The sequence below is a fragment of the Mesoplodon bidens genome, assembly GCF_964165515.1.
Source record: "Mesoplodon bidens genome assembly, chromosome: 6".
In the NCBI taxonomy this organism is placed as follows: domain Eukaryota; kingdom Metazoa; phylum Chordata; class Mammalia; order Artiodactyla; family Ziphiidae; genus Mesoplodon; species Mesoplodon bidens.
In genome coordinates, this window is record NC_138162.1 from 25,030,348 (window position 1) to 25,049,654 (window position 19,307).

Below are 19,307 nucleotides of genomic sequence, written 5' to 3' on the forward strand. Positions count from 1 at the left end.
AGGATGCTAAGGGCGGAAGCTACAATGGATCCTCTACGAACAAGTGCTATGATGAGTGAAGTCTCTGTTGTTTTAATCCACGGAGTTTTGTTGCTGTTGTTGTTACCACAGCAAAACCTAGCACTCCCCGTTCTCTCTCACTCTTCACCCTCTGAGGGACATTACATCCAAACACGATCCTGGCTCATATTTTAGAAAAGTAAGCCCAGTAAGTCAAACGTAAAACCAAGAGTCTGGAGACATGTGTCATGGAGAAGACGACAACCCACCCTGTGTGCATTTAATTATGCCCATCAGACTGCAGCCCTCGAGGGAGCCTGAGCACAGCACACAACAGGCCCCCCATAAATGCTGAAGGAGCGCTGGGATGACACACCATTTCTAAAGAGGTAGGTTGGTTGGAATTCCCCCACAAAAAAGAGGGAATGCTTCTGTGGGTGCCACAGCCTGTGTTTCTGCCAACATGGACAGGGGGGACAATCATCAAAATTTAAAGGTAGTCTTTGCTCAAGAACTGGAATGGCTTTACTAAGACACAAGTGGTCAGAAGAGGCCAGTACTGCAGATAATTTTCCAGCTCTTGTGCCCCACGGCACTTGAAAATTCCTAGTAGACAGCCCACCCCCTGCAGAGCACCTGGACAGGTAGAGACTAGAGAATCTCTTGCCTCAGGGCTGTCCCCTGGTGCAATGGCTCTGCATCTTTTGCTCTGTGTCCTGAGGGGCCTCTGGATCCCAAGTACCTCCTGAAGACACTAGGGAAGCCAATAAGGAAGCTGAAATAAACTGCAGTCTCCCATGGACCTAAGATGCCTTCTGAGGCAAGATGTTCCAGAAACCTGGCTGTGGCCGGCAGAGCTGTCCGTCCATATGTTGGGTCCACAATGCCAACTGCAGCTGGGACCCCTGCCAGAAGGAGGTTGTCTGCAGGCATCCTTAAAACGTCTCTCTGGCATATCGTTCCAATTAAACCTCATCTAGCATTCTCGTTTTAATAACTTAATCTGGAACTTACACCTTGCCTCCTCTCCCAAAGGGGCTGAGGCAGCACAACACAAAAGCCCCAACACAACGGGACAATTAAACATACAGACAAACGATCAGAAGGCGAGACAATCCTCCAGGAACCTGAGAAAAGATGGTTACTGCGGCTGAGTGTTGAATTTGGCTCCAACTTTATGGCAGCCAAAGTTAAAAAGAAAACAGAGTTCAGTTATTCAGTTATGATTGCTTGATTGAAAGAAGGAAGGAGATACAAGTTCATCGCGGGTGGTGGTGGGGAAGCACAGCCCATTTCCTGGCACTAAAGTCTGTGAGGATCTATCCTGTGGATCTTTATCTCAGGGGCATTAAGTCACAAACTGAACAACAGCCTTTTATAGAAGATGCTGAATCATTCTTCAATTGGCAGCTTTAGCCCCGTAATTGGGCCCTTGATAAAAGGTGAGGGTGTAATATTAAATTAAATCGCAGCTCGGCAAAGACATTTCTTGGAGAAGCTGGCTTAATGGGCCCAGACAGATGGGTTGAATTCGGACGTGTGGAGGCATGGGGAGAGAGTTCTAGGTGGAGGGAACAATTTATTCAATAAATATTTACCGAGCACTTGCTGTGAGCCAGACCCTGCCACTGGGCGCTGGGGACACACGGATGGCCTTGGCCTCTGAGGAGGTCATAGACTAGGAGGGGCCAGGTGCACAGACAAATAATTACCACTGTTGTGACCAGATGAGGGGGCCAACAAGGTGAGGCGGGGGCCTAGACAAAGGCATCCAAGGCAGCCCGCATTCTCCAAATGCTCCTGGAGAAGACGCTTCTGACTGCCTCTTGAAGGTCAAGTAGGAATTTTTTACATGAAGACGGGGTATTGGGGTGAAGGAGGGTGGTCTGGGTAGAGGAGGACAGCAAATGCAGAGGCGTGGGGGGACAGCGTGTGACGTTTTGGAGAAGTGCCATTAATAAGGGGAGCTGAGTACAGGGAGCGAGGGAGGGGCCGAGAGATGAGGCAGGGGAGGCAAATGAGGCCAGGTCACCGGGTCATCGAGGTCCCCTTGAACTGCTAAGGAGTGAAGGCTTCATCCCCTAGCTGATGGGGAGGACTTTAAACAGCAGAACGGCATGGTCAGAACATTAGATGGTGTAGTCCTCTCCTGGGAGGAGTTAGTCAGGCTCACTGGGGTGGCTCTCAGCTAGCGAACCCACCCGAAGTCCTTGCAGAGTCCCACTACCCTGCTTGGGGCATGGTCTGCATCCGGGTGGGGACTGAGGACGGCCATCCAGAACCCCATGGATGACTATGGATGAGAGACCTGTCCTACTGTTCAGGGCTGGTGGCGATGACCCATCACTTGGAATGTGACCTTGGCATCAAAGCCTTGGATCACCAGGCTGCCCATGTGCAGAGAGCAGGGTGCACCTTGACCCTTAGCAGGCCCCTCACCCTGGACATTCTGATGTCTCTTTTTTCAAAATAAATAGCATGAGATGGAGCTTGGACAAGCTTTATGAAGATACCAGACGTTTCTGAAAGTGTCTGCTTTAGGATTGGATTTTTTTCAGAGCAACTGTAGAGGGAGGCAGAAGATAAGAGTTAAAATTATTTAAAACTCTATGTATTTGCCTCTTCCAATATCCATTTCCATAGAAACATAACTGAAATAAGACGCCAGTTTCAGAGCCAAGGGCAGTCCATGACTTCCAAATCCCGCATTTGCTTCAAAAAGCACAGTCAAAGCACGGAATATGGAGGAAAGTCTGAAATACTCCTGTGTCCCACACTGCCCTTTACCTGGTCACTGCCCAAGTGGCCAGAAAGGCACAGAACCCAGAGCGCAGGCGATTCTTGAGGCGGGCTGCCAGGCAGCCGGTGTGGACAGCCTGCTGCCATTTCTGTAAGTGAACGTCACACACGTAGCTCCCGCGGGTGACCGACTGCACGTGATTCTGTCTCTGCTGCCACCTGTCTGGGAAGCGGATGGGGGGAGGCTCAGGGAGCAAGAGGCAACCGCAGGATGCTGCTTCAGTGGCTGCCTGGGGCTCTCCGAGGGTTCAACATTGGTGGCCTTTAGTGCTGTCTGCCATTTGCTCTCCATTTCAAAACCATTTCAGAATGGTCAAGTGGAGGCGTAGGTGGTGGCCTGGTAGAGAAGAAAGGCTTGCGAAAAAGCAAAGAACCCTTCCACCTAGATTCACAGGCTGTCTTCACACCATCAGTATGCACTCCTTTCACTTCAGGGGAAATTATCCAAATTATTTTCTTTAAAAGCAAAAAAAAAAACAAAACCAACAACAAAAACCCATATGGGTGTGTGTGTATATGCACACACATACACAGTGTCAATTCTTGGTTTTCATCTTACTTGATCTAAAAGTAGCGTTTGACACGCTTCATCAAAACTTCCTCCTTGAGACATTTTCTTCATCTGGTTTCCTAGACACCAGACTCATCTGATTTTCTGTCTCTATGGTTTCTCCTTCTAGGTCTCCTTTGCTGTTTCCCTTCTACCTCCCGGGTCTCCAAACATGGGAATAATTGAGGGTCTGACCTTGGTCCCCTTCTTGTCTCCATCTAAATGCCCCCCAGCGCTCTCAGCCAAGGCTTCGTGTCATCTATATGTTGACTGCATCCAAGTGTCCATCTCCAGCCCACACCTCTCCCTGAACCCCACACCCGTATGTCCAATACCTATTCACCATCGCCACTAGTATTGTAGGTATACAAAAAAGGAGAGTTTTCCCCTTTTTCCCAAGAATATAAATTGTATTTTAAAAACCTTTTTTACATACTTGGCAGATTTATCCACCCCTGCTACCTGTGAAATGCAGAAACAGCCAATCTGCCCGTCAGACTCCGTAAAGCAGAGGAAGCAAAGTGCAATGCAGGAGTACTGAGGACGGGGCCAGGTCACTGGGGTGGATGGTGAGGGAGCCTGTCAGTCCTTGCCTTGGTCTGGAGCATTCATCTCTGGAGACCCCTCTCTTCCTTCCTCAAATTCCTCCCGTGCAGGGACAGCTTTCTCTCCCTCGCTCGATCTGTGGGCAGCCCTCTCTCCTGGCTACCCGCTTTGTTACCGACCACCACATCAGAGTCCCCTGCCCTGGCTTCTCCCCTTGTTCCCATCCCTGCTTAGTTATTCCTCGGGCTCCAGTTGGGACATCTTCACTCTGACTGTACCCACTCTCTGGGAGACCACACTCATCCCCACAGCTCCCATCCTCAGTGTATTAACCGCTCCTCCCCCAAATCTCTATCTACTGGACAAACTGCTCCCTTGTGCTCTAGGATCCTGCATCCGATCTCCTTTCCGACCAGAAATGAACCCCTCACATGCCCTCCAAAACCCACTCCTCATTCTGCACCTGACCTCGGTGATGAGGTCCGCCATCCACCACCCACTCAGAAATCCGGGCACTGCCCTTGCTGCCTCCCTGCCCTCCTTCCCCCTTAGAGTCAACCAACCACCAAGCCTTGTCACGTCTGCTTCCTTATTATCTCTCAAATCCACCCACCTCTCTCTGTTCCCACTGCGACTGCCCTGCTTTAGGTCGCCATCGGCTCCTGCCTGGATTGCTGCAGAAACCATCTCTGAGCCACTGCTGGGCCTTCAGCCTCACCCCTTCATCTGTTCTCACCCTGCCACCAGGTCAAATCTGATCATGTCACTCCCTGATTAAATGTCTTTCATGTTGAATTTTAAACTCTTCTGCTTAGCACACAAGGTCCCTAATGACCCGGGCTCTGCCTGTGTCATCATTTGTCCTTCCTGTCACCTCCCCAAAGGCACCCTCAGCTTTGGACAGCAGAACCACTTTGTATATATTTTTAAGCCATTTAGGAAAAAAATGATATACTAACATCATGTTTAATGTTGAGAAGCTAGATGCTTTCCCTCTGAGATCAGAAACTAGGCAAGGTTGTTCTCTCTCACCACTCCTACTCAACATTGTACTGGGAGTGCTAGCTAATACAAAAATAAGACAAGAAAGGAAATAAAATGCATATGGATTGGGAAGGAAAAAACAAAATTGTCCTTTTGTCAATGACATGACTGTCTATGTAGAAAGTCCCAAAGAATCAACAAAACCCTCCTGGAACTAGCAAGCAATTATAACAAGGTTGTAGGATTCAAAAGACTTTTGTAAAAACAAACACAAAAACAAAAACACAACACCATTTATATTAGCACCAAAAACAAAATAAAATACTTAGGTGTAAATCTAACAAAATATATATAAAATCTATATGAGGAAATCTACAAAGCTCTGATGAAAGAAATCAAAGTAGACTGAATCACACAACAATGTAAAGCAATTATACGCCAATAAAGATGTTAAAAAAAAACAAAAACAAAAAAAACCCAAAGTAGATTGAATCAAAGTAGATTCCATGTTCATGAACAGAAAGACACAATATTGTTAAGATGTCAGTTTTCTCCAACTTGATCTATAGAATTAATGCAATCCCAATCAAAATCCCAGCAAGTTACTTTGTGGCTATTAACAAACTGATTCTAAAGTTTATATGGAGACTTTGTATAAAAGACCCAGAATAGCCAACACTATATTGAAGAATAAAAGTCAGAGAACTGATATTATTCAACTTATTTGACTTCAAGGATTACCATAAAACTATGAATCAAGACAGTGTGGGATTAGTGAAAGAACAGACAAATAGGTCAGTGAAACAGAATCTAAGTCCAGAAATAGACCCACACTAATACAGTCAACTCATCTATGACAAAGACACAAATGCAATCCAGTGGGGAAAGGATAGTATTTTCAACAAATGGTACTGGAACAACTAGACATTTACATGCATAAAAATGAATCTAGACAGTGACCTTGCACCTTTTACAAAAATTAACTCAAACTTGATCATAGACCTAAATGTAAAACACAAAGCTATAAAACTTCTGGAAGTTAACAGGAGAACATCTAGGTGACCATGGGTTTGGCAATGAGTTTTTAGATCACAACACCAAAAACATGGTCCATGAAATAAAAAATTGTTAACTTGGACTACATTAAAGTAAAAAATTTCTGCTCTGCTAAAGACAATAAAAAGACAAGATACAGACTCAGAGAAATTATTTGCAAAATATATATACGATAAAGTTCTTGTATCCAAAATATACCAAGAGGGAATTCCCTGGCGGTCCAGTGGTTAGGACTTGGTGCTCTCACTGCTGTGGCCCTGGGTTCAATCCCTGGTTGGGGAACTAAGATCCCACAAGCTGTGCGGTGCGGCCAAAAACAACCACCACAAACAAACAAAATAGACAAAGAATTCTTAAAACTCAACAATAAGAAGACAATCTAATTAAAAAGTGGGCAAAAGATCTGAACATATACCTCACCAAAGAAATATGTGTGGCAAATACTATAAGTATATGAAAGGATGTTCCACATCATATGTCATAGGAAATTGTACATTAAAACAACAATGTGGTACTACCACACACTTATTAGAATGGCTAAAATCCAAAATACCAACAACACCAAATGCTGACAAGGTTGGGGCAACAGACACTCCCATTCATTGCTGATGGGAACGCAAAATGGTACAGCCAGTTTGCAAGACAGTTTGGCAAAACTAAACATACTTGTAGAATATGAACCAGCAATCCTGATTCTAGGTATTTACCCAAATTAGTTGAAAACTTATGTCCACATAAAACCCTACACAAAAGTGCTTATAGCAGCTTTATTAATAATTACCCAAACCTGGAAGCAACCAAGATGTCCTTCAGTGGGCAAATAAACTGTGGTGCATCCATACAAAACAATATCATTCATTGATAAGAAGAAATGAGCTATCAAGTCATGAAAAGACATGGAGGAATCTTAAATGCATATTGTTAAGTCAAAGAAGCCAGTCTAAAAAGGCTACATTGTGTATGATTCCAACTATATGACATTCTGGAAAAGGCAAAGCTATGTAGACAGTAAAAGGTCAGTGGTTGCCAGGGGTTGGTAAGCATAGAGGATATTTCAGACAGTGAAACTGTTCTGTATGACACTGTAATGGTAGGTACATAATTTTACGCATTTGTCAAAATCTATAGAGTGTACAACACAAAGAGTGAATTCTATGTAAACTATGGATTCTAGCAAATAACAATGTGTCAGTATTGGTTCATCAATTGTCACAAACATACCACATAATGCAAGATGTTAATAATGGGGGAAACTATGGGGTGTGGGGTGGGACATATACGGGAACTCTCTATGCTTTCTATTAAATTTTTCTGTAAACCTAAAACTGGTCTAAGAAATAAAGTCTATTAATTAAGCATAAAAACTCCTTTAAAATGATAAACATCATGTATTTAGAACAGTATCTAGCACATGACAAGTGCTATATAAATATTTATTATGTACAAATGAATAAATGTGGAGCCAGGATGCCTCCAGTCGGACTCCAGAATCAGAGTTTTATTCCCTGGACACTTGCACTGAGAGAATCTCTTCCACGAGTTATTCTGGAACTCTTCTGTTATTCTCAAACCCCGCATCTTGTTTATTTACTTCCAGCTGCTATCAGAATCTGTGCAATCTAAAGTGACTGTGCTTATTTGCGTGTTTACTGTCTGCCCCCCACTAGCTGGTGGGCTCCATGAGCTCAAGGTGTCACGCTGTTGTGCTCACCTCTGTCTCCCCAGCGAGGTGAGGTCTCCCAGCATGCAGCGGTGCTGGGCTGGGTGGTGCGGGAGAGTGATCTATGTGGCCCAGGAGGGGTGGGTGGGGCAGAAATGCACTCAGCAGGGGTGAACAGCATGCTAAGTGTCCTGACAGGGGATGCCTAGATGTTGGGGACTGGAGTTGGGAGGAGCAGGCGCTTAAATCTGGTGGAGCTCAGGAACACATTGGCTAATACAGGGGCCTGGAACTGAAGTTCATTTACTTGTCAGAGAAGGTTCTGGAAGGGGGGACAGCACGGGCAAAGGCTTGAAAGGGCAACACAGAGCAAGGCCTGTGACTGGAATCCTGAGGTATTTAGAGTGTCCAGAGGGACCAAAGGCATCCGAGGTAGGTGTGGTCTGAGGGGAGGAGAGAACAGACCACAGAGATCTTTGATCACCTCTCCCCCAGGCATAAACTTTCCCTCTCACTGGGGGTTCTGGAGCAAACAGCCCCTCGAGGAGAACTTAGGACCCCTTAATCCCTGGGCACACTGTTCAACCGTCATGCTGAGTCTCACAGAGGAGGGTCTGAGGGGCCCTCCTGATAGTTTAGCGATGTTTGATGGAAAAATGACAATAAACCGACGGGGCTGTGGGTCGACAAATCAAAGGTTCTGCTACCATGGCAACAGAATGACAGGGCAACCCTAAAATTAGAGGAGAAATGAGGATCAGGCCAGGAAAGGTTCAGAGAGAAATCTCCGCAGATACTTGGAGGGAAACACAGAGACAAGGTGTGGGGACCTCGAGCCAGGGATGTGGCTCTCCTCCAGCCACCCCGCTTCAAAAGTCTAGATGCCGCGGGCAGGACCCCCTTCCTCCCCAGGCTCAGTTTCCTCATCTACACAGAGAAGCACTTCCGTGGCACCCGGCTGCTCCTCAGTTTGAAAACCATTCCCTGGAAGGTCTGGAATGGGCTTGCGCTGTATGTGCGGAGCCATGCAGAGCAGCAGTACTTACTACAGAGAGCAAGGAAGAAAGGTAAGGTGGGTGGTAGCAAACTGTCCCTCATGCTTACGGTCTGCACAAGGTCCACCTCCTGTAAACAGTCCGGGGGACAGGCTTCCTGGATTTATGTCCAGATTCGCCGACTCTAGCCCTGCAGCCTCTCCCACCACAGCCAGATCCCAGGGGATCCTGTGCACGCTCCGCCCCGGCCTTAACCTTGAGCGGAGGTGACGGCGCCCTGCCTCGCCGGCTGCCATTGGGCTCAGCATCAACCCAGCGGGGTCTGCTCTCTGCCCATCTGCCCAGGCCCTCCAGGCCCTCCCATGGGCTCCGCCTGACTCACCTTTTCTCCTTCCCTGATATCCTGGGCGCTCAGTCCGCCTGTTACCTATTTTTAGGCTTCGTCTGCAAAATGTGAAAACCCTTCTTTGCCCAACCCACTTCACAGCCCAGTGACCAAGGGTCTGTGAATACACCTGAAAACTACCAAGTGCTGTCGTGTATTGAAAGGCAGGGTGGGGGAGTGGGGGAGACGATAGTTGGTGGTGTTGCCACTAACCTGCTAGGTGACCTTGGGTGCCTCATATAATCTCTCTGGGTTTCTGTTTCCTCATCATTAACATGGAGTTCAGGATAGCACCTATTCCACAGAGTTACTGTGAGGATTCAGTGAATTAACACACACATCTAGCTACCGCATCACCGTTGTTATTACAGCTATTAGCATTATTGCTTCTGATTATCATCACCCCAGGCTCTCCCTAGCCAGGGGGCCCGGTTAGCCAGTAACAACCCTTCCTCCTGTTGATAGCCTGTCTGGATTTCCAAATCCTGGTGGTGGGTGGTGAATTCCCCTGGGATGGAGTTGGGGGCAGGTCTGCTCCTTCGCCAACTGTGCAGATGAGTGATGACCAGATGTCACCTCCCCTCTAGCCACAGCCCGTCTGCGCGAGTGGCCTCAGCTGAGCTCCTGCCCCCTTGGCCCATGGGCACAGCCAGCGCAGGTCTGTCCTCTGCCAGGTCTGATTGTGCCTGTCTGGAGTCCCGCTTCCTCCCCGGATGGACACGTAAGGCAGTGAGATGGAGGCGCACAGCCTTAAATCCTTCCCCTAAATCTGCGCTGTCAGGAAACAGCGTTCTCTGCCACTGCTCCGACTGCATAACTTCTTACCGGGCTGAGCAAACCCTCTGCCTGTCTCCAGACAAACGAGGCCCGGCATCTTATTTGCTAGAAAACCCTTCTTGTCCAGAAGGATAAAAATCTCTGTCCTCAATGCATAAAATGACTATTTCCAGTTTAGTTTTATTGATAAAATTCACACTAAATACCACAAAAAGATTTCCCTAATAGTGCAGTGAGAGAACTGGAGGAAACTCCAGTTTTCTCAATAGAATCTGCTACACTGTAGGGAAATCGTACTGTACAGCCACTGCCATTCAGCTGGCTGTTTCCGACAAAGGCATGTTTAACACTACTAGGAGAAAGTCGACAAAACTACAACTTCCCTAATCTTGAACTTCTCTAACTGGAGCATCCTAGGAAGACCAGTGTGAGTTAAGAGCAAGGCCCAACGCAAGACTACTAAAATATATATTTAACGGTACTTTTATGTAAGGTTCTTCTTTTTGGCAACACATCACTTTGAAGATCCTCGAGTAACTGGAGGAGCTATCAGAGTGTTTATTCCCTACTAGCACTCCTTAGGGAACTCACTTTAAAGGAGATATTAAAAATGCAATGTAATTTCTAGGCTGATGGATCATATAAATGGGGGCTTCTACAATGTGTAGAGAATATACTGGTTTAAACGACCCAACATTTCTCCTTAATTCTGCATATATTAATACACCTAGACAAATTCTTTCACCATTTTTTTCCAGGAGTGAAGACCTTATATTTGGCCCTCCTGAAATAATATATGTCTCAAATGGAAGGAAACGGAAATAATGAGACATTCCTGATAGGGAACGTGGACCCAAGTGGACCTATGATGATTTCCCCGTAACCACCTCGATTTCTTCTCAAGAAGCATACCTGGGGCAGTAAAGGAGATGTGCTGCCTTGCTGTCCCCGGGGGGGTTCGGCTGGGAGCAGCATAGGCCTCCATCCTGCTGGTGCCAGGTGCTTACCTCCATGCTGTACCTCTCCACCGTCCTTCTCAGGGGGTCCACAGCCTGCCAGCAAATCAGGATGCACAGGTCAATCAGCAGCATGCCCCCAACGATCACGAGCAGTTTCTGGTCCTTGATGATCTGCAGAGAGGGCAGGGGCAGAAGGGACGTGAGAGAGCTTCCCAAACAGCGGCCGAGGGGCCAGGTCAGGTGGGTGACTGAATGGCGTCACCCCCAGGTTGAAAATTTCCTCAGACTCCCCGTCGCCCACAGGATAAATCCAGCCAAGCTCCTTTGCTTGGCATTCCAGGCCTTTCATGAGCTTAGCTTGTCCATGCCCCAAACATGCACATATACTTAGTTAAATTTGAGGACTCTCAGGTTCTGGCCCTGCTGTGATTTTCACCCCAGGCCTTTGTGGGTGCTGGCTCTTTTGTCTGGAACACTCTCTTCTTTCTATGTGGCAAATAATCCTTAGAGACCCAGATTCATTTCGCCTCCTCCACGAAGCCTCCCTAACTCCCACAGCAGAACTAACTACTCCCATAGCACTCTGTTCCCATACTTAATCATACTTAATAAGTTCAATACTTATACTTATGAATAGTAATAGTAGTAACTACAAGAAGGAGAATAAATACAAATGCTAACATTTAGTGAACACTTACACTGTGCCCACCTCTAGGTTGACTGTTTTACATACAGCATCTCATACAAAGGCAGATACTATTATTATTCCCAATTTTCAGATGAAGAAACTGAGGCTAGTGCTGGGGGCCAAGTAACTTGCTCAGTGGAATACAGATACTAAGAGATGAAGCCTAGATTGGAACCAAGCTCCTCCTCTCTCCAGAGTGCACACCCTCAAACATTTACAGCACCTACCAGGCTCTACAGTGACCAGATGCTATATTAAGTTGTATACACAACTGCCCTCCTCAGTAAACTGGGGAACCCTTGGCAAAAGGGAAGCCTGTTTTATTTATTTGTTTGCCCTCAGCCCCTAGCAGGGCCTAGCATGCAATCGATACTTAGAAGTTTGCCTGGTTGAATTGAGATGAAGGAATATATAAAGAAGAAATATAATTCCCATCCCACTTTGTAGCTTGGGGTATATTTATTACACTGTGAAGTTCCCACCCCACTTTATGTCCGTTTGATGGGGATTGGCCTGGGGACAAATGCTGTCTGGGGCAAAGCTAACCTGTATTTCACTCACTGCATGTTTATGTGTCCTCACCCCTTGCCCCAATGCCAAACAAAAGTTAATGTGATAAAGTAGTTCTAGAAAAGACTGTAGAAAAATAAACAAAACTGAAGCAGAAGCTTAAGAAACATCGCCAGGTCTGGCTTTTAATGATTAAAGCCATCCTTAAAGGAGAAATAGAAACTCAAGAGACTTCTCTGTGGCTAAACTGTGAAAAGAACAAGAAAATACTGCTGAGTTACTGCCAAAGAGATCCACCAAGATCCACCAAGACCACTTTACCTGGGGGTGGGGCACTGGCAAAGCCCCCTCTGAGATTTTTCAGAAGCATTCAGTGAACCGCTGATAGCCTGTAGAAACCTGGTTTAACCCCTGCCCTCAGGGGAACCAGGCAGCTCCCTGTTAGCCTTGAGAAATTAGGCCAAAGGGAAGAAATGCCTGAGGAGCTGAGGACTTGGAGGACAGGCTGGAAGGGGCCTCCCTGCTTGATGCTTACCCAGGGCTGTTTGAGCCCCAGGCATTTGCGCACACTGCACCTGACCCCTGGAAGTTCTTTCCCCCACCTTTCTCCTGGTGCCCTCCTACCCTGATTTCAAGATTGAGCCTGAGCAGCTGCTCCTCTGTGAATCCGGGCGTGCCCTGCATGGGGCCCATGCTGCAACTGTGTTCCTATCAGAACCGAGGCAGTGACCATCCAGTCTCCCCTCTGTGCCCTGGTGCCTTGTGCAGGGGCTGGCTCTCAAACTTTCTTGAGGAACGTGTGGAGAATGAATGAATGAGCTCTCAGGAAAAGACAAGGGGAAAGTGGTGCTGTTGAGCAAGTTCAAGGTCACTGTCTCCTGCCTAGGGCTCAGGTTCTACTTCCTATAAGGCATCACCTGCCGCAGGTTCCTATCCTTTCCCAGGCATTTGTAGGTGCTGGTTCTTTTGTCTGAAACACCCTGTTCTTTCTGTGAGAGGCTCTGTGTAGCTGGGTGTGCATGGGGTCGGTTGTGGGTGGCTGGAAACAGGGCTAGCTGGAGGGAGAGAGCCTGCATGACATGTGATGGGGCCTCATGGGGGCCACTGGAGGTTTAAGCGTCTTTAAGCATCAGCGTGATGGGGAGCTCTCTGCAGCATGAAGGGGTGAACCTGAGGCGGGATCCTGCAGTAGGAGGCCAGTTAGGAGCTGGGGCCATTGTCCTGATGAGGAAGGATGAGGCCTGATCCAGAGCAGTGACTACCAGATGGACAGGAGGATGCAGATGCCACAAGCACCGGGCAGGCAGAGTTGCGGGCCTCAGCCTCTCAGTCCTCTCCCCCTCCCCAAACTTCCCCAACCAGCAAGTGCCAGCACCTCCAGGTCCCTCCCTCTCTGCCAAGTCTTTCCCACGAGACATAAGGGGTACTACTCTCCCCACAGTCTAACTCCCAGGAGGCAGTGAACTTGAACTTGCTCAGCAGTACCACTTTCTCCTGGCCTCTTCCTGAGAGCTCATGCATACAGGAGTATGGACCACCTTACACTCCAGCACACCACACCTCAGGTCTGTTGGGACTGCACAGTCTACACTGGACAAGAAGTAGTACATTGCAGGGCAGGGCTGAGAAACATGGGTTGGGGCCACCCTCAGTGACCTCCCTTCTGAGTGGATGCCGCACCTCTCCTGCTGCTGCCTAAATAGGGAAGGCACGCATGCAGCACAGAAGATGAGCATCAGAATTTCTCTCTGGTAAATATGAGAGTCAAGTCCTCCCAATTTTAAGGCTCAGGTATGAAGTGTGAGGTAGCAGAGTGGCAGTGGGAAGACAGGACCTGGGATTATGTGGACCTGGACTGGAGTCCTGGCTCCGTCCCTTGTGACCTGGGATTATGTGGACCTGGACTGGAGTCCTGGCTCCGTCCCTTGTGACCTGGGATTATGTGGACCTGGACTGGAGTCCTGGCTCCGTCCCTTGTGACCTGGGATTATGTGGACCTGGACTGGAGTCCTGGCTCCATCCCTTGTGACCTGGGTGTGACCCTAACAAATCACTTCCTCTCTCATTCTGCATTTCTGATTTGTAAAATGGCAAGGAGTGGGGAGGCTCATGTAATATCTCTAAGTATGGTGCAAAAAAAGAACACCGTTTTGGATCTAGAAGACCTCATTCTAATCCCAGCTCTTGTGAAATGTCCATCTTGATCAAGCTGTATGACTCTGTTAGGCTTATTTCCTCCTCTAAAAGTGAGGCCAGTGAACTCTAAGCTGCAGAGTTGGTATAAGAGTGAAATGAGATGATGTATGGAAAGCACCTAGCGTAACATCTGGCTCAGAGAAGATGCTCAAGAAATGGGCTGTGTGGCTACCATTACTTGGGTTTTGAGAAGGCACGGTTCTGTGTTTATGTGGAGGACAGTGACATCTAGGGGCAAAGTGTGATACTGCACCTCAGCTCTGCTAGACTCAGGGCTAATCATCACACAGACGGGCCCAAGGTGGGAAGATCCTGAGAGTAACAGGAAAGGACATGTCTAATTTCCTTTTGGTACCATTTCCAAAGCCTGGCACTTGACCATTGTTTGTGACTAAATGGATTTAGTCTAAGTAGTTATGGATCACATTTGATTTATTAATCACAGGAACAGTTATTGAGTGCCTACTCTGAATCAGGTTCTTTTCTAGGCACTAGGGCTGCAGCAGTGAGCAAAACATAAATATCCTACATTCATAGAGCATGCATGATAGGGGGAGACTAATAATGAATAATTATACAAATACCCCATACATATACACAATACAGTGCTAAAGAGAGGTGACAAAATAATCTTTTAAAAAAGATCTAAAAATTTAAATTTAAAAATTAGCACTGACTTAACCATACAAAGTCTGAGCACCATAGAATACTAGAATTAGGCAAGACCATGTCTCTAGTCTCACCTCAGCTTCCCTGACTTCCTTTCTTATTTTTCGGCTTTCTCTTCAAAAGCTGCACAAACTTTCCTTGGTTATGTCAGTGCACATCGATGCCACAAAACTGAGTTCTCTCTCTGAGGCTAGGAGGTTACTTGTGCTCCATTCTCACTGAGTGAGAGATGAGAGTGAAGGCACCCAGGAACGATTAAGCACCCAGTTCTGGCATCAGATCTGAGTTTGAATCTTACTAACTAGCTGGGAGACCTTGGTAAGTTTCCTAACCCGTCTGAGCCAGTTTCCTCATCTACACAATGGGGGACGATGACCACACAAACCACTAGATTACCAGAGCCTGGCTTACAACTACTGTTCAACAGATGTTAGCTATTACTATTAAACATCGCTTCCCATGGTTGTTTAGAGCAGAGATCAGCAAACTACGAATTCGGCCCACTGTTTGTCTTTGTAAATAAAGTTTTATTGGAACACAGTCACATCCATTTGTTTATGTGTTTGCCTCTGGCTACTTTCATTCTACAGTAGCAGTGTTGAGTGGCTGTGACAGAGACTGTATGGCCTGCAAAGCCTAACATAGTCACTGTCTGACTCTTTACAGGAAAAGTTGGCTAACATCTGCTTTTGGGAAAATGGCATTTCTTTATTTCTCAAAAAAACTTCAGATATTTTGACTGATTCAGACTGGCCCTCTACTAGGACCAGCTTATCACCTACTTCCAGGGACGCCATCCCAGAGGGAATACAGTGTGAATGGTGCCCCCTGGAGTTGTACAACCAGCGGCCCTGCCTTCCTGCCGTCACTCAGATGACGGACACTCTCTTGGCATTTTCCTGAAGCTGAGCCTGGATGAAGGTCTGAGAGGATGGCCCTATGTTATTATTTGCAACCATATCAAGTCATATATGTAGTGAAGTTTCTTTGTCCTCAAAAAACATCTGCCCCCATAACAGATCTCATCTCTGAGTTACCGCTCTAGTCTCAACGTTCCAATTTGGTCCTAGTAAGAGGCAGAATAAAGACTGTGGTAGTGGGCTTCCCTGGTGGCACAGTGGTTAAGAATCCGCCTGCCAATGCAGGGGACACGGGTTCAAGCCCTGGTCTGGGAACATCCCACATGCCTCAGAGCAACTAAGCCCGTAAGCCACAACTGCTGAGCCTGCACTCTAGAGCCACAATTACTGAAGCCTGTGCGCCTAGAGCCCGTGCTCTGCAATAAGAGAAGCCACCGCAATGAGAAGCCCCCGCACGGCGCGCAGCAACGAACACCCAACGCAGTCAAAAAAAAAAAAAAAAAAAAAAAGACTGTGGTAGTGAGGCTTCTCAATTCAAGGTTTTACGATTGATACTATAAAAATACTGAATTTAGAAGCATTAAGTCACCACATGTCAATACCTCCTTTAATAGGCTTCTTTTTCTTTAATGTCTTTCAAAATGTAGCCATGTGGGGTGAAGTTTGTGTATGTGTATTTGGGGAGGGTGTGACATGGTGGGTGGAGGGAGGATGAGGTGGGAGACAGGGAAGGAAGAAAAGGGTAAAAAGACTGAAAAAGAAGTGTGAGATTGCATTTTCAGATTTAGGTAAATCTTGTATATGTGTCAGTAAAAAAAAAATTAAGGGCTTCCCTGGTGGCACAGTGGCTAAGAATCTGCCTGGCAGTGCAGGGGACACTGGTTTGAGCCCTGGTCTGGGAAGATCCCACGTGCTCCGGAGCAACTAAGCCCGTGGGCCACAACTACTGAGCCTGCGCTCTAGAGCCTGCGAGGCACAACTACTGAGCCCACGTGCCACAACTATTGAAGCCGGTGTGCCTAGAGTCCATGCTCCACAACAAGAGAAGCCACTGCAATGAGAAGCCCGCACACTGCAAGGAAGAGTAGCCCCCATTCACTGCAACTAGAGAAAACCTGTGCACAGTAACAAAGACCCAATGCAGCCAAAAATAAATAAATAAAATAAACAAATTTTTAAAAGTGCATAAGAAAAAACATTAAAAGAAAAATAAGAGGCTCACTTTTTAAAAAGTTTAAACTTAAAAAAAAAATAAAACAAAACAATTACAATAAAAACAAACCTTGGCTATGTAAACTGTTGGCGTCATGGGGAATTCAATCCCAGTTTTGACCTGCGACTGCCACAACCCTTTAAAAACAATCTGCTTCCCAACTTGAGTTTTTGATCTGTGAAAGGTATAAATTTCTCTTCTATACCCTTAACCTCCTCTAATTTGGCTGATAAATGATGCTCAGCTGTAGCGCCACAAGGCTTTTCCTGGAATAACTGGAAAGCCTAGAGCAAAAACTGTCTCACACTGGAAAGGTGTATTCATCTGGCCTAAATCATTTTCACAACAGACTAAACTGGTGACCAAATCTTGTACTCAAAGCCTTTGGCAGTTTTTCAGACAGGCCCCTCCCTGGACGCCTGGGCCCACCACCTGCCTGGGCTCTCACTTTGCCCAGACCTCTGGGGTGGGGAGAGTCCACTTGTCCCAGGCAGCCCAGCAGGCTGTGGCCATATCACAGCCCCAACTCCCATGGCGCTTTCAGACAACTGAACTCCTGAAGTCTTCCCTGGCATGTTTTGTCAATTATTGCCAGACAATCTGAGGGTTCTTGCCAAGTGATCACATGAGTAGTAGAAAACAAAGGCCCGTTCTCCATTGCCAATAATAATATGCATGAATTACATATTGACACAAAGAAACTAACACTGTGATTCTGCAAAACCAGGATGGACTTGTCATAAATGGCAGAACCACAGAGCAGGAGGGGCCCAAGAAGTTACCTGGTGCCTGTCGAACTTTGGCTTGCATCCGCTTTGTCAGGAGGGCTGGTGGAAACAAACGTTCCTGGGCTCCAGGACTGATTCTTAGGGCTGGGGGAGCTGAGAAACTGAATTTCTAACAAGCTCCCAGGTGATGCCAATAATGCTGCTGGTTCAGCTTGCACTCTGAGTAGCCCTGATCTAGACCAGAGGTCTCCCACTCTGGCTGTATATCAGTATCACCTGGGGAGGTCTAGTAACTCCGAATGCTCAGCTCTAGCCCCGGAGGTGTGGGCTGGGCTGGGTTACTTCTTGTAGTTTTCAAAAGCTCCCATTTGATTGTAACGTGCAGCCAGGTCTGAGAAGGACCAGGTGGCCAGGCTCCTCACCTTACAACTCCCTTACAGAAGGGAGTTGTCACAAATGCTCCTGAGGCCCAGTAAGAGGAGGGCCTTCCAGGTGAGCACAGGCAATGGGTGGCAGAGCGGAGCTCTTTCCTTCCTCTAAATGCAGCCCATAGTTGTCCTAAGGTGGTCCGGTGTGGGGCAGAGGGTGGAGAAGGGAGGATACACCCCGCCCCCGCATCTGGAGAGCAGCTCCCTGGCAGTGAAGGGGCAGGCAGTGAGGCTGACGAGTGAGAGTTGCCACTGGGCACCAGGCAGAATCACAGCTTGGGAGACAATGCCATTTCAATGCTTCCCCATTTTACAGATAAGGAAACAGAGGCCCTGAAAGATGAAGAGGTTTGCTGAAAGGCCCATGGCGGGTCAGCAGTGAAGCAGTGGGTAGAAGCCTGCTCTCCTGCTGCGTCTGCTGGCCCCACCACCTCGGGCTCACTTGCTGTCTGCCACAGGTGTGATGGCTTATGACCCAGGTAACTGGATGGCAAATGCAAGTTTGGGATGAAGAACTGGAACAACAGGCACCACGTTCCAGAGTGGGATGAGGTCACAGTGCAGCATTTTCAGAGATGTCTGTAAATGGGTTATACACGCATCAGGGGTTTAAAAAGTGTGTGTGGGGGGGTGGGTAGAGGTGAATCAAGAAGAGGGTTTTTGGAAAAACGTGTCATGAAGCTATCTCACCTCATCCCCAGGTGAGAGGACGGTGGGGGGGGGTATGCTTCCTCCTTGACCTCACATCAAGAGGGAGGCTTAAGGAGAGCACTCAGATGGCTTGATTGCCAGGGCTCCCTGCAGCCTGGGGGACCTGGTGAGCTGATGCCTCACTCCTGCCTGAGAAACCCACGGGAGGATGACAGGCCAGTTGCCCCATGGATGGAGCGGAAGAGGGGAAGTGGCTACAGTGGGATCAGCCACAATCCTTGAGTATGTAGGAGCGAAGGATGTGTGAGTGCTTTCTGAGCACCAGGTGTGGGCCCTGGGCCAGGTAGAGCTGCGTGGCCTGCCCAAGGCAAGCTGGAGGGGCGGGCCCAGGAGTGGGGGACTGCCACATGTCTGTGGAAGGAGCCACAAATGGCCAACGGGGGGAGTATTTCACCCATGTCGCGGGCACTGCAGGAGAGTAAATCCCAGTAATGGGGGCTTTGAAAATTCCACAAAAGGACTCCATGAGAGCCTAAAGGGTGTGCTTAACCAATGCCAGGCCCAGCAAGATGGATGCAGCTCCTGGCAAGTGAGGTCTTTCCTGCCCCTTCCACCACTCGGAGCCCCAACTCAGGAGGGTTCAGAAACCTTGG

At 47.6% G+C, this 19,307-nt stretch overlaps 1 protein-coding gene across 1 annotated transcript in view; it reads right to left on the reverse strand.

Annotated features, from left to right (window-relative positions):
* GABBR2 (gamma-aminobutyric acid type B receptor subunit 2) overlaps positions 1 to 19,307 on the reverse strand; it is a gene marked incomplete at its 5' end in the record, with an annotated part of 369,129 nt that overhangs the window by 44,167 nt on the left and 305,655 nt on the right. Inside the window, one exon of the mRNA XM_081238251.1 lies at positions 10,760 to 10,882. Coding sequence (XP_081094377.1) covers positions 10,760 to 10,882 — 123 coding nt within the window. The remainder of the gene's footprint in view (positions 1 to 10,759; positions 10,883 to 19,307) is intronic.